This window comes from Numida meleagris, chromosome 14, assembly GCF_002078875.1.
Source record: "Numida meleagris isolate 19003 breed g44 Domestic line chromosome 14, NumMel1.0, whole genome shotgun sequence".
Classification (NCBI taxonomy): Eukaryota; Metazoa; Chordata; class Aves; order Galliformes; family Numididae; genus Numida; species Numida meleagris.
This window is the reverse complement of record NC_034422.1, coordinates 5,701,385-5,715,896: the sequence shown is the minus strand read 5'-3', so window position 1 is coordinate 5,715,896 and position 14,512 is coordinate 5,701,385. Positions and strand designations below refer to the sequence as shown.

Here is a 14,512-nt window from a genome sequence, read left to right as displayed (position 1 = left end):
TGAAATGGGGAGTCTCGTTGAAAATGTAACCTGTCTACAGGCATTGTTTACCTTGTAGAAACAGATGGTGCTGGCAGAAGGGAAAAACAGGATCGGGTTGGAAAGGCCTAATGGTGCAAAGTCCCAGCACTGCTGTGTTCAGTGTGTCCTTATGCAAAGAGTAGTTGAGAAAGCGTGCTAAAAAGAGCCCTAGCTCAGCTGAAACGTGTTTGTGCTGCTCACAGGTGCTGGGTATTATCTGTGCTGGCTTTGTGTATGCATAAATGAGGAGCACAGCAAACCAGGTGGACCGTATGAGAAAGGCCTGGCAGCCCCGTCCTCAGCAGGCCCAGTCCCTTCGCCGTGCTCCTGCATAAAAGCTGCGCATCCTTAGTGTCAGCGCTTGAAATACCCTGCCAGGGAGTGCTAGGTGAGGCCGTGGTATTGTCAGCCAGGAGGAGGCAAGCTCAGAGCTGAACCTGACTGCTGGAGCTCGGCCAGGTACGGCCGCAAGCCGTGTGGTGGAAGCGCGTTAACGGCTGCTGTCAGGCGGCTGGTGGCAGATAATGGGCGCTTCCCTTTCTGAAAGCAAGAAGGAAGCTGAGCTCCCCGGTGGGAATGCTGTTATTGGTGGCTCCCATCAGCCAGTGCTTAAGAGATAGATCCACCACGTTGGCATGCTATTGGGATGAGAGGTAACGGCCCAAAGTTGCACCGGGTTCAGAGTGGATATTAGGGACAGTTCCTTCTCCCAGATTGCTGCCAGGCACTGACGCGGGCCGCCCAGGGAGGTGGTGGGGTCACTGTCCCTGGAAATGCTCAAGAACCGCGAGGACGTGGCACCGAGGGACGTGGTCAGTGGGCACGGGGTGATGCGTCGGGGTTGGACTGGATGCTCTTAGAGGTCTCCTGCAGCCGTCCTGACCGTGATTCCAAGTGGTTGCAGCGCCTGCTGCTCAACAGCACGTGTCAGAACCGCTGGGTTCGTCACTGCAGCGGGGCAGCGTGGGACGCGGCCGTGGGTCCATCCAGTGCTGCACGAGGAGAACGTTTGGCCCTGAAGGCCGCACAGGTGAGCTCAGTGCGAGAACCCGTTTGGTGCTAGAAAACCCCCAAGTATTTGAGGGCGTAGAGCGAGGAGACTATTCACAGAGGGCCGGGGCCGTGACGCCGTGCGGGAGGGAACGGCGCCGGGTCCCGCTAGGTGGGGAAAGCTCGGAAATTAACAAAATAATGACAACAAAAATCGGGGTTTTTAATCCTTACATCGAGGCTGGCGGTGGCGGCAGGGAGGGGGCGGGAAGGATGCGGCTGCCGGAGGGGAAACCTCCCCTTCCCCGGGGCGGAGCGGGGCCTCCCTGCCTCCTTCCCTCCCTTCTCCTCCCTCCATCCCTCCCTCCTCTCTCTCTCTCTCTGCCGCCACCGGAGCGGAACCGAAAGCGAAGGCGGCTCCGTGCGGCCCCGTAGCGGCGGAGGCCGCGCCCTTTCCCTCCGACGGAGCGGAGCGGAGCAGCGCGGTGCCCTCAGGTCGGTGCGGCGGCGGGGACGGGGCGGGCCCGGCCGCGGGGGGAGGCGGCTGCCGAGACAAAGCCGAGCCCGGGAGGGGCCCCGCGTTGCTCCGGGGATGCCGCGCTGCGGAACCGCGCTGCTTCTCCTCGTGGCTGCCCCGCTGCCGACCCGCGGGATGCGGGGGAGCCGGGATGTGCGTTGGGCACGGGGCGGCCGTGGGCAGCGGGAGCCGCCTGCGCGTCCCCACGGCGGCTCCGATCGGGGTCCGGAGCCCTCTGCGATGCTTTGGGCTTTCGTGGAGTTGGGGCAGCTGCGCACCTTTGCGGAACGAGCGGGCAGGTCTGGGGAAAAGCGGCCGGCGAAACCATAGAGCCCCTTAACGGGCTGCGATGGAGCAGCGCCGTGCCGGCTGTTATCAGATCGGGGAGGTAATTTGGAGGAGGCTTTGCTTTCAGCTCAGCCCTAATGGCCTTTAAGTGGTGTTGGCAGCGCGCAGTGCCCATCTCCTGGAGCTGCTGCGTGCAGAGCCGGGAGCCGGGTGAGCTGCTGCTGCTCCCTGCTCGTCCCAGCCCCGTGCCAGGCCCGGTAAGCGACGCTAACTGGTAGCATTGGGGTTAAAGACGTTTTTTTGGTTCCCGTTGGAGCTTGCCGCTGGGTTTCTTTCCACCACAGCGTTCCTGCCAGCCCCGGTGGCTTTTCCCAGCTCTGTGGTGGATGAGCTGTGCCATGCAGCGGGCCCAGGGAGACAGAAGGCATTGCTGCTCGGGCCCAGGGACCCGGTGTGGATGGACTTAATTCCAGTGCCTCTTTATTTCGGGTGCCCTCTGACTTCTGGAGAAGCCTCTGAGAGATTTTTTCCATGAAAAGTCAGGCGGGGATGCATATGAGCTTTGTATACTACAGTGACTAATATTTCTGGCAAGGGCTGATCTTGCCCGTAGGAAGGGAAACTGTGATGGGTGCCCCGTTGCTGCGCTGACCCTGCTCTTGGCACGGGCGCTTCCACTGCTGGCAGTGACCACGGAACGCAGGACGGTGACCGGACTCTGCCCAGAGGGAGCTGGAACCACACTGGGCACTGACGTTTTTTCTGAAGAGCTTTTTGGGTAGCGTGTGAGCTGATCCCCACGATGGGATGCGTGAAGGTGGTGATGGCGCCAAGGCTTCGTTGCTTGCTGCATGGGGGGAAGATGTGGGGGGGTCAGAGCATCCCTTGTCCTAGTGCTTTAGGGTCTGTGGGGACCCTGCAGGGTCGCAGGGCTGTGTTGATGAACTTTGCCTTCGCGGAGGCCGATTTTGCTCCCATTCATTCACACTGAGCCACGTGGCCGCGGAGCAAGAGGGAGGGATGCTGCCAGGGCTTCACAGAGCTCTTCCACTTTAATATCCCTCTCCTTGCTGAATTAGATGTGAGACTGATTGCTTCAATAATCCTGCCACAGCCGTGATGGGTTATATGTGGATCACAGCCAAAAGCCGGGCCGATAAATCATTCCTATACACCAGACTGCTACATTTCCTGAGGATTTTGTGGGCATGTGCTTTCTGCCTTTACATAAGGATCTGTTGGATTTCACACCAGAATGTGCTACTTTTCCCCGTGCAATGAGCCGGGTGGGCGGGTAAAGCCCCCAGGCTGTATTTCTTCCCTTTGCATTTATTCCTCCCCACTGCAGCTATTTTTCCTCTGGCCAGTTGTATGGCTGCCTTCCTCCTCCTCAGCATCCCCAAATACTTATTAAGGCAAACTGTGCTATCATTAGAGGTTATCCCACCTCCCACGTGGCTGCCTTCAGGTGGGTTTTGCTTGGGAATGGCATCCCAGCACTCTCTAAAAGGCCGGGCTCTGCAGCCATCCCTTTTGCATGCACACAAAGGGGAAAAAAAAGCCCTCTGATTCTCCACCTAGCAGTTGTGAGGATGGCTCTGTTTACAGAGCCTCAGCAAGCCTTCTTGAATTAATTAATCCTGATATGTTTATCCTTGTCAAGCCAATTAATGCCCATGGACTGGGGCGCGCTCAATCCCATGCGTTATTTCACAACTCGATTTTGCCATAGCCCAGTGGGATGGGATGGGGATGGCATCGGGATGGATGGGAGGGGAGGCAGGGGACAGCGACCAGTGGTGCTCCAGGGAGGAGGGGGCCCCCAGCACTGCCCTTGTTGGTGAATTTTCACCGGGTGACCACAGCATGTAGTGAGGGTCCAGGGCACAGCGTTTGGGATCCGTCGTTGCTCCGACTATTTATACACGCAGCCTGGCGGGCTTCCCGACGTGAATGGATCCGGATCCAGCCATGCTGCTCTGGGACAAAATGGGAGGGGGTACCTAATAATTTGAATGCATTTTTGAGAGTGCGTTAAAACATGCTGGCATGGTCGTAATGGTGTAGTGCATCCCTGTGTCGGGATTTGCCCTAGCAGCACCGGGGGAGTTTGCAGCCATGGTTTTGCTGGTTCCCAGCTTTCTTGAATAGCAAAGTCCCAGCCAGGAATGGATTTAGTGGCGTTTCTGAAATAGTTTGTCCTTGTTGCTGCTCGCTGGCTTATTTATAGCTGTCACATCACTCGCACTTCCCTTAAGCAGCGAGCGGCACCGTGCCGAAACGGCTGCACTCTCACTTTAGTGTTGGGCAAGGAAACTCGAGTTTATAGACTTGCACTGGAAATGGCAATTAGGCCATCAGGAAGCCTTTGGGGGTGCTTGGGTTTTCGTAGTTGTCCTATAATTGCTCCCGAGCACGGGAACTTCAGCGCAGACGAATGGAGCTAATTTTAACCTGCTGCCTTGTGCGCTGCAGAGCACCCAGCGACCCTGAGTCCTCAGTGCTGCCCCTGGGCTGGGTTCGGGACGGTTCTTACTGGGCTGCCATCCTCCAGCACGTTTGTTCAGTGTCACGTATCCAGCATCACTGCAGTGGCTTACAACCAAACAATTTGTTTAACTTAAAAATAATAATAATAATAATAATGCTGCTAATACAGTTTTCTTGTTTGTTCCAAGGTGCCGAAATCCCATTTTTGCAAAGGAGGCCGTGGGGAACTCGGGGCGAGCAGGAGAAACCCGTGTGGATGCCGCGCTGTGGGTGGAGGCGGTGAGCCCCAGGGCAGCTCCCACACCTCGTGCTTGGTAAGCTCCGTACGCCTCCTTCGGGGCCTGCTTGCTGAGATCTGCCCGCTCCGTGCAGGAAAGCAGGGAACTGAGCAATGTTTATACGTACATAGCGCAGACCCATGTGGAATACATCTGCAGCCCCAGCTGCGGGTTTCCTATGGGGAGGTGACGGGGATGCTACATTCAGGGCTGAGCAGTGTGATAGCGGTGCTGGTGAGGGGGGAGAATCCTGCTCAGTGCTGCCCAGTATTCTCCACTCTTAATATTTTACTTAATATTAGCTGAAGCCATTTATTAGATGGAAAAGCACTTCAGGGATGTGGGATCCCCCTGACACTGTGCTTGCAGGTGTTTGTACCCCTCGGAGCACCGCCGGCAGCCGGGATGAGGCCGGCAGCCTCGCCATGCCTTCCTGCATCCCCGGCAGCACGTCTGCAGCCCCTCGGCCCCCACGCTGCCACAGAGGGCCCGGGCTGCCGCTGAGTGCCGGCCGCCCCGCCATGGAGTCACTCATCGTGGTGACCGAGTGCGAGGCGACGGCGAGCGAGGAAGAGATGAGCGTGGCCGCTGTGGAAGAAAGCCGGGAGCCCAGGGCGAAGCTGAACCTCTCAGGTCGAAAGCTGTCCCTGCAGGAGCGCTCACACTCGGCGCGCTCACCTGGAAGCGGCGACAGCGAGCGCTTCATCTACCCGTCCCTCCCCTACTCGCCAGTGACGTCCCCGCACTCGTCCCCGCGCCTCCCGCGGCGGCCGACCGTGGAATCCAACCGCGTCTCCATCACAGGGCTGCAGGTGAGGGCCTCCTCCTGGCTCCCTCTCTCACTGCACTGCTTCTTGCTTGTTTTTTTTGGGATGGAGCCCCGTGGGTGGTGGCAGGGTGGTAGGTTCTGGTCCATCCCCAGCCATGGGGACAGCCCCACATATGGGGACAGAGCATCTCCCAGGGTTAATGCAGCGATGGGAGAGCGTTTTCTGTGTTTCCCAAATGCTGACAGCTCTTGCAAACGTGTTTTGTGAGGGCGGAGCAGCCAGAAGTCGCAGCCCATCCACGCTTAGTCTGTGTCCAGATGCAGTCAGATCTGCTTTTTAGCTCCATACAGGAATTTGAGATTTTCTTGGTTTTCCCCTTAAAAAGGGAGAGACTTCAGTGAAACTCTGACAGAAAAATTGTACTGCCCGCCACGGCCTTCTCAGCACCAGCAGAACACAGGCACTGAACATCTGCAGGATGAAATAAAAACATTTGGTGCTGGGTGAGCATTAGGCCCCCAGGTGCCAGTTGCCACCGCTGCCCTTGGTGCTCTCATTTCGCATGAGCAGACAGTGCTGCCTCCCCGGTGCTTAATGCCAGTAATTAGCTGTCTATAAACAAGGCGGTGTGCGGCCACGTGTCTTTTATTGCTAACAAACCTGAGCTTTTCAGCTCTGGCCCGAGGCCTGGGCTGCTGGCAGACTTGCCCTCTCTCCCGCAGGACTGCGTCCAGCTCAACCAGTACAAGCTGAAGGATGAGATTGGGAAGGTGAGTATTCTCTGGCTTTGAGGTTGGAGTGGGAACTTGGGGTGAGAATGTGCTGGATTTGCTCTTGTTTTTAATCTGACAACATCAGTTGTGACGTCAGCCCTTCACGGCATCTCCGTTGGCTCCTCAGCATGATGCCCATTGATTCATTTTTTAAATTAGCATGATTTATCCCCTGTCCAACAAAATAGGGCATCTGAGCCCTTTCTTTGCCAGTCCAAGGGCACCATGCTCCCCGTTGACCCCTTGCATCACCTGGGGTGTGCAGAGGAGCCTGGCTTGGTGCTGGAGTGGTTTTTGGTTGGGTCACCCATGCATCCCTCTCTAGGGCTCCTATGGGGTGGTGAAGCTGGCCTACAACGAGGACGACAACACCTACTATGTGAGTAGTGCTTGTCTCCAGAGCATATGCTGGGAATGGGATGGGTTCAGGATGGGTCTGCCTATGGCTCCCACTGTGTTTTTTTTCCTCCAAATCCCACCAATTTCCCCCTCTGCAGGCAATGAAGGTTCTCTCCAAGAAGAAGCTGATGAGGCAGGCGGGCTTCCCCCGTAAGTGGCACCTGGTGGTGTGACAGCTCTGGGACAGGTGGCACCTCGGGGACCGAAGGGACTCAGTGCCATGCCCACCCTATTTGTGCCTTCCCTGCAGGCCGCCCTCCACCCCGTGGGGCCAAAGGTGCCTCAGAGGGTTGCCTGCAGCCCCGGGGCCCCATTGAGCAGGTTTACCAGGAGATCGCCATCCTGAAGAAGCTGGACCACCCCAACGTGGTGAAGCTCGTAGAGGTGAGCAGGAAGCAGCAGTCCTGTTGATGTTTTCCCCTACTATAGAAGGTCTTTTCTTCCCTCCTTTCACCCACAGTATTTTTTTTTTCCTCTTTTCTGCTTGGAAAGAGAAAAGCAGAAATGTTTTACTTCCCTTGAGGATACGGATCAGTTCTGGGGAGGAAATGGTGTTTCTGTGAGTTCTGCAGCCACGCTGCCCCCCACCCGCTGACAGCCTGAAAAGGTCCAGAGGAAACAAAAATCAGGAATTAAGGCTGTGCAGGCTGGAATTCATTTGGCTCATGAGTCAGATGACGCTTCCTGTGTGTTTTAAATATTTATTTCCAACAACATCTTTCCTCTTATTTATCCCCCACCTTGTGGGTAGAAGCTCTGAGATTAGCAGAGCAAACCCACGCGTTTTTAAATTAAAATGTCATGAGTAGGACCCGAGGGCGGGCGGGTGCTCACGACCTGCCAGCACCTCCCTCCTTAACTCCCTGGGCCCCCGGGGGCTTGGTGCAAAACTGGGCTGCCTGATGAAAAATCAACAAATCTCGGCGTTTATCTCATGAGGCAGTTTCTTGCATTGTTCCATTTCTTTTCTGCTTCTTTTGGCAGGTGCTGGATGACCCCAGCGAGGACCACCTGTACATGGGTGAGTGCCCACGGGTGCTGTTGTGGTGGGTTCCCAACGCATTTTGGGGCAGCAGCATATGGGGCTGGGTCTCCACAGGTTTATTTTAATGTATTATCTTCATAAATTCATCATTAAAATAACTGCTTTTGTGCTGGGGAGCTCACACCTGTACGTAGTCAGTAATCACCGTTCCTTTTCTGTTTCAGTGTTTGAACTGGTGAAGCAAGGGTGAGTTTCCCCACTGTGGGCTTGGCCCTGTGTTCACACCGGGCTCCGCTCAGCCTCGTGTTGCAGCGGTGCCAGCCAGGAGCCGGCTCCATCCTCTTGCCTTTGCAGCCCCGTGATGGAAATCCCCACCCTGAAACCTCTCAGCGAGGACCAGGCTCGGTTCTACTTCCAGGATCTGATCAAGGGCATTGAATACTGTGAGTGTGCAAGCAGCACGGTGGGACTTCTGATTTGTATCATTTCTTATCCCTGCGAAGCTGGCTCCTGCTTTCCTTTGCTGCATCCCTTGTTTCCCCTTGGATCGCAGTGCACTACCAGAAGATAATCCACCGGGACATCAAGCCTTCCAACCTCCTCGTGGGGGAGGATGGACACATTAAAATTGCCGACTTTGGTGTCAGCAATGAGTTCAAGGGAGCTGATGCCCTCCTGACCAACACGGTGGGCACCCCCGCCTTCATGGCCCCGGAGACACTCTCAGAAACCAGGAAAATCTTCTCTGGAAAGGTATTCAGTAACAATTTGGTTTTGTTTTTGTAATGATCTTCTTTGCACATGCAGAACTAAGGATGCTCTTTTCTCTCTGCAGGCTTTGGACGTCTGGGCCATGGGAATCACGCTGTACTGCTTTGTGTTCGGGCAGGTAATGGTATCTTCAGCGTTATCTGTGCCTGCATCCAGCCTGGCTGGATGTTGGGGACAGGAGCTGCTCTAGTAATTTGATCGTTTTCTAGTCAAATGTTATATTTAATTGTTTTTTTTTTTTTTAAAGAAAAAAAAAGACATTCATATAGTAAGAAACCTTCTGGTACTTCCACATAAGCTCCTGCTCAGAGGTTGTTGCTTTTCTCACTGCTCTTTTTCTTTGTGACAGTGTCCTTTCATGGATGAAAGGATCCTGAGTTTACACAATAAAATCAAGACCCAAACGTTGGAGTTCCCAGACCAGTAAGTACTCTAAAGAGAAAAAAAAACAATCAACAACCCAAACCCACCCCCCACATGTCCAGCCCTTTTTTTTTAAAGCACATTCAAGCTTTCAGCCTGGGCAGATCCAGCGTCAAGCTCTCCTAGCCTTGTGCACCAGGGTTCACACTCCACATTGCCCAATATGGGAATATTTTGGTCCCTGGGGTAGTTCGAGGAGGAAGACAGCAGTGTGCCCAGGTCCTGTCTCATCTCTTCCCTCTCCCCTCCCAAGGCCAGAAGTGACGGATTTCTTGAAGGATCTGATTATGCGGATGTTGGATAAAAATCCTGAATCGAGGATTTCAGTCCCAGAAATCAAGGTACCGACACGAAGCCCTGGTGGTGGCCATGGCTTCACTTCCATTGGGTTCTCTTCACTTGGCTTTTTCGGGCTCAGTTTGCTTGCGCCAGGCTAGGTCCTCCCACGTGCCAGGGCCCCCAGGCAGGTGAGTCCCAGCTCTTTCCCCTGCTCCGGGACCCTCTCAGCTTTGGGACCATTGGAGCCTACAGCAGTTGCAGGCAGCGGAAATCCCCTGAGCCCAGTATTTCCTCTGCTACCAGGCAAGTACCTTGCAGCAGCCTTTGGCAGGAGATTTCTGGCCCTTCGCCCCTGCAGGAACCTGGAAGGGGCGAGAAGCTGAGAAAATGGAGCCGAAGGTAGGGGGAAAGGATTGTGGGGTTTTGCTGAAGCGTTCCGTGCTCCTCCAGTGGCTGTCCAGGACGCCAGCTGTGCGGGCAAGGAGGAAAAGGGCTTTGTGCCTGGATTAATTCCAGTCTGAGACCAACGGTCTGGAGAAAATCCCCTCTGTAAGATGAGAGTGGAAATAGTTCTTCTGCCATAAAACCCACGGGGACGTGGCGCTGCAGTGCAGTACATCACCGAGGTTATTGCATCGCATGCTTTCTGCTCTGGGCTGAGCCGTTGCCGGCTGTGCCACAGCGTCTCTCCCCTGCTCCCTGTATTTTGGAAGGGTATGGGTGCCATAGCTTGGGCGAGGAGATGCGTTTGCCAGGCCTGTGTGGTTGGAGTTACAAAAAAGAGGCAATCGTCCCTGACAGGCTGTGTTATTCATTGAAGTTGCACCCGTGGGTCACCAAGAACGGAGCGGAGCTGCTGCCCACCGAGGACGAGAACTGCACACTCGTCGAGGTGACGGAGGAGGAGGTGGAGAATTCGGTCAAGCACATCCCCAGCCTGGCCACCGTGGTGAGTGTGAGCGGAGCAGTAGCCTGTGGGCGCACAGCCCTGGCTGCAGCGGATGAGCAGAAGCACAAGAGTAAAGCAAAAACCTCCATGCTGTCAGGAATGGGGTCTGGGCTGCGGTGGCACGGGGTGATAGTCCCAGAAGCTCCCATCAGTGGGTTGCTGGTCTCTGCTGTGTTGCTATCACTGTATTTGCTAAGGGTGAAACCCTGGTCCAGGGTGGGATCTGCTCCAGGGTTTGGGCAGAACAAGGAATGGGTGCAGGGGTTCCTGCTGCCCTGCTCTGCCCTGCTGGCCACAGCGTTTTCCCCGAGACAGGTTTTGTGGGCAGCCCCTGCCTGCAGCTGTCCTGATGAATTCCTCTGGTCTCTTTCTGAGCTCACGGACTTTGTTCCCTACAGCAGCGTGTGGTGATGAGTACCACAGCGTAACCGCAGTGTGGAAAATTAAATCCTTTTGGGTTTTGAACCTAATGATTTCCTGCTAGCCCTTATGCTAAGAGAAACAGTGATGAGCATTTGCAGCTCCCTGGTGTGGCGTTATCTGCCTTTAGCCCCAGACATGTTCGTATGCAACTGCACTTTTCTCTGCACATGTTTAAAAAACAGCCTTTGCCCTGAAGTGATCACAGCAGATCAGAATTGTTTTTTTTTCCCCATTTCTCCACTTCATGATGACTTGCTGCAGAGAAGGGCTGCTCAACTCTGCTGTTCCTCTTGGAAATCCAGGTGGATTCAGCCCATCTCAGGGCAAATCAGGGCAGTGCTTTACTGGCAATGTTTTTATATAAAGCACCGCCTCCGGCCCAATTTGAATTTTCCTATTTGCATTTGTTCCTCTCAATTCCCCTCCAGCGCCCGATCTCTGTGCACTCAACCACGGGCGTTCCGCTCGAGTGCCAGATGCACGTGGCTTTGGTTCTTGCATAAATGCCTTCCCCGCGGGACCCTGCTGGCACACACATCTCACACGTGTGAGAGCTCTCTGTGCTGAGCAGATAAATCAGCCAGAACAGGAAGAGCAGCAATGAAAACGAAACCAGGGGTTCCCATATGCCGGGAGAAAACAGTGTTGGTTCCTTCCTTTCCCTTTCCCTGTCCCTTTCCAATGAATTTTCCTGCCAGGTAAATAGGGATTTGGATGCTGCTTTTGCTTTTGGGTGAAAGCAAAGCAGTACCACCCTGACCAACCTGCCCTGGTCTTGCAGATCTTGGTTAAAACGATGATCCGGAAGCGGTCCTTTGGGAACCCATTCGAGGGCAGCCGGCGGGAGGAACGTTCCCTGTCGGCCCCTGGAAACCTGCTGCCGTAAGTGTGGGGTGCCTGCAGCCTGCCCTGAGTGCTGGAGAGCACGTGGGCAGGGTTTGGGGCTTCAGGCTTTTGAGTTTTCTTTCATGCAGGGCCACGACCAGGATATATTGTGCTCTGTCCTTTGTGGGATCTGGGGGGAGCTGTTTTTTGTGTGGCCTTCTCGGGGCTGCAAAGTATCTCCTTCCAGTACTTCCAGCCTGATGGGGGATCTTGGTGGGGAACGTGCTCAGGTCCTGAAGCCCCCGGTGGTGGGGAAGGCGCTGGGGTCACCTCCTGCTTTTTCCCCTCTGAAAGCAGGAAGCAAGGCAGTGAGGATAACCTGAAATGCAACGACTTGCCCAATGTGGGAGAGGAGGAAGTCCTTTCGTGAGCGGCGGCTTTATGGTTCTGTTGGGCTGAACTCGGTCCGGGGCACTTCATAAAGCGTGCAGCTGAGGATGAGTGGCATTAGCAGAGCCCCCACCAACCCCAGCATGGCACGGCGCTATTTCAGTGTAACGCTGGATGTAGAGTTTGCATAGCAGCATGTTTAAGGCATCCGACTACCGTACCCGTCACAAACATTGAACATCTCTGATTGCTTGGACTTCTCGCGGGGAGAAAAAAAAAAAAAAAAAAAAAAAAGGTGCTGACTGATCCCAGAGAGGTGAGCGATGGTGTTGAGCAGCAACAGCGCATCGCAAACGAGCAGGCAAACCAAAGTGTGTTTGGAACTGCTTTTGCCTGGTCTTCATGCCAAAAGAATTGCCCAGCGTCCCGGGGGCAGCGTGTGTCTGCCTCGTGGGCGTGCACAGGATGGTGAAGCTTCTGCAGAGCGCAGCAGCGAAACCACGCTCGCGCGCTTCGAGGGTTGTTGCATCTATTTCTCGTCGTTTGGTTTTGGTTTTAATTGACGCCTTTTTAACTGCATGGGAACAAAGCAAAAACCACTTTTTCAGCTTTTTTTTTCTTTTTTTTTCTAAAGAACGCCTACCTTTGTGAGCCAAGTTCTATTAAACAGCATCTTTGGGACGTTCAGAAGGTGAGGTGACAGGCAGGGCTTGGGGATGCTGCCTCTCCTGAGGTCTCAGTGTTGGGTAAGTTCAGTATTCAGTGTATGAAGGGAAAAGGTTCTTAAGGGCTTAAGTTCAGTCTGAACTATTTTTGCTGCAGACACAAGAGTGAAAGGTGGTGTTCAGCTGAATGTTTTGAGCAGCAGAGGAAGCACTAACAAGAGTTTGTTTCTAAATCTTTTACTTGATCTAGATAGCTATATTGTTAAATATAAAATTCAGGGTAAAATCCTTCACTTCCATGTACATTACATGGTTTACTACAATTAAAAAAATAATAAAATGTATGTATGCTATTTTTTAAGTATAGACTTAGGGCTTGCTTAGAACTTAAGATCTTAACGAAATACTTAGATTAGCTAGTGTTTTTTTTTTTCAAAGAAACCTCTGTTTTCCACTCTCTTCATTTGGACTTTGGGGCCAATGCTGTGTATTTTTTTTGTAAGTTCGTTACCAGTAATTTGTGAATGCCTGTGGATCAGAGGCTTGCAAGTAAATTAAGTGAATGCCTAATTAATGGATTGTTCCTCATGAAGAGCTCTTTCACCTGCAGTCAGATTACTCTGATCATTTTGTGGTGCTTGTTTAAAGACAAAAACAAATATCTCTGTTGTGATGGGAGAGCCTCTGGCTCCTGGCCTCACGTTCCCAAGGTCTCCAAGCTGGAGAAGAGCAGCGTGTGGGTGAGCTGCAGTGTCAGGGCTGAGCAAGGAGCCTGCTAAGTATGTTTGGTTTGGTTTGCTGGAGCACGGGGCTGGGAGGGAGATGGGTGGGCTCCTTGTCTCAGTTTTGCCACTGATGGGGTTGTGCTGAACAAGGGAGGATTCGAGCATCCCAAGTGTGTGAGGGATGGCTGAGGCTGAGCTCTTTGCCCTGAGGAGGAAGGCACCATAGGAAAGGGAAGTGTTTTGGTTGCTGACCCCAGCTGCAGCTGCAGTATGCTTTTAGGACGTGACTGTTCCCTTGTCTTCCGTCATCTTGGCACCACCAGCAGCAGAGCACTGAGGCTCCTGGCTGCAGTCCTGGCCCAGTAATTCCTCCTTACCATGGGTCCTCATTAAATTCAGGTGGTGTTAGCAAGTGCACAGGTGTCCCTGTAAGTCTTTTGATCACCTGAAGCTATGCTTATCTTAGGCTGCAGTTAATTAATGAAAGATGGTGCAGCTGGCCTCTCTCCAAAGCCAGTGCCTGTGGTTCGTGGCTTAGGAGCAGCACTGTGGAGTCTGGAGCCATAAGACACGCACTGTTTTCCTCCTGTTTTAGTCTGAGGCCATGCCAAAGCCCTGCAGCTTCAGCTATGGGAAAACCAAACAGGTAACTGGGGTGCCAGCACTGCTAGAGCTGCCTGCTCCCATCTCTAAACCGGACTTTCTCTTTGTGGAAATAGTGATTGGGAGTGGGTGGTTTGGTTCTGTAACTCTGTAAAGGGGCTTATTCTGCCAAAAAAAAAAAAGGGGGGGGGGGGAGGGAGAGGATCTGATTACTTGTAACTGGTGCATAGTGATGTGTGTGGTGTGTTTTTGTTAAAGGGGAGTGAGCTGTAGTGATGCTCTGTGCTGAGTATCTCTAGTTGGTGATTTGGCAGGTACCTAGCAAGACAGTGCAAATCTACCAAACAACCTTGCCAGGTGCAATGCAGCTTCTGAACAGAAGAACCTGTCCCAGTTCCTCTGTGCCCAATCCCAGTTTCTCAGATATTCGCATAGATTGGTGTCTTATGGCCAGGGCAGGCTTGGTTCATATGGATCCTAAAGGCCTGTCTCTTGGTGCCAGCTCTGGTAAGGCTGCAGCCAAATGCATGGTTCTAAAAGAAACTTGATGTAGATTTTCTTGTTGATGCGTTCTGTTGAAAGCATAAAGCTTGGATGTGTGAGAAAGTTGTATCTAAATGCATGACCTGTTAGAGAAGCTGTACTGTATATATAAATCTGCTCGGTTCCCTGTCTGCTGTTCTTTAGTAGTAAAGTTAGCTTTTTTCTTACAGTGAAGTTAACATTTTGCTTGTGCCTTGGAACTGGGTTACAGCTTGATTTCCCCAATTTCCCCTCCTTTCAAGCAAGCCCAGTGCTGACTGTAGGGTTAATGCTGGGTACTCAGCCTTTTTGGCTCAGAAAGCACACAGGAAAGTGCTATGGGGAAACCAGGCCTCTTGTCCTGAGTAGTTATTTTTTGGTGGTCCCCTCTTACCTGTCAGGCAACTGATCTGTTTCTTTTCTAGA

At 53.4% G+C, this 14,512-nt stretch overlaps 1 protein-coding gene across 10 annotated transcripts; it reads left to right on the top strand.

The window, feature by feature from the left end:
- CAMKK2 (calcium/calmodulin dependent protein kinase kinase 2) lies at positions 466-14,281 on the top strand. Of its 10 annotated transcripts, none has more exons than XM_021412658.1 (18): positions 466-1,051; positions 4,495-4,620; positions 4,954-5,396; positions 6,077-6,124; positions 6,453-6,506; positions 6,625-6,676; positions 6,777-6,910; positions 7,511-7,547; positions 7,736-7,757; positions 7,866-7,954; positions 8,065-8,264; positions 8,347-8,400; positions 8,632-8,705; positions 8,959-9,046; positions 9,288-9,383; positions 9,805-9,933; positions 11,138-11,238; positions 11,536-14,281. In XM_021412658.1, exons 3-18 carry the CDS (start codon positions 5,010-5,012, stop codon positions 11,609-11,611), a joined length of 1,641 nt encoding a protein of 546 aa, XP_021268333.1. In that variant the 5' UTR covers positions 466-1,051; positions 4,495-4,620; positions 4,954-5,009; the 3' UTR covers positions 11,612-14,281. The 10 variants fall into 10 exon arrangements, 7 of the variants coding, with proteins under 7 accessions (XP_021268333.1, XP_021268331.1, XP_021268337.1 ...); XM_021412656.1 differs by lacking the exon at positions 466-1,051 and adding an exon at positions 1,106-1,506; XR_002443418.1 differs by lacking the exon at positions 466-1,051 and adding an exon at positions 1,108-1,506 and having other exon boundaries at positions 9,786-9,933; positions 11,536-11,558.

What these genes read in the sequence shown, in the direction of transcription:
- CAMKK2 (XM_021412658.1), top strand. Translation starts at nt 5,010, where the DNA reads ATGCCTTCCTGCATCCCCGGCAGCACGTCTGCAGCCCCTCGGCCCCCA. An exon ending in CGAGGACCACCTGTACATGG is followed by an intron (nt 7,548 to 7,735) that starts GTGAGTGCCCAC and finishes TTTCTGTTTCAG; the next exon opens with TGTTTGAACTGGTGAAGCAA. An exon ending in ACTGCTTTGTGTTCGGGCAG is followed by an intron (nt 8,401 to 8,631) that starts GTAATGGTATCT and finishes TCTTTGTGACAG; the next exon opens with TGTCCTTTCATGGATGAAAG.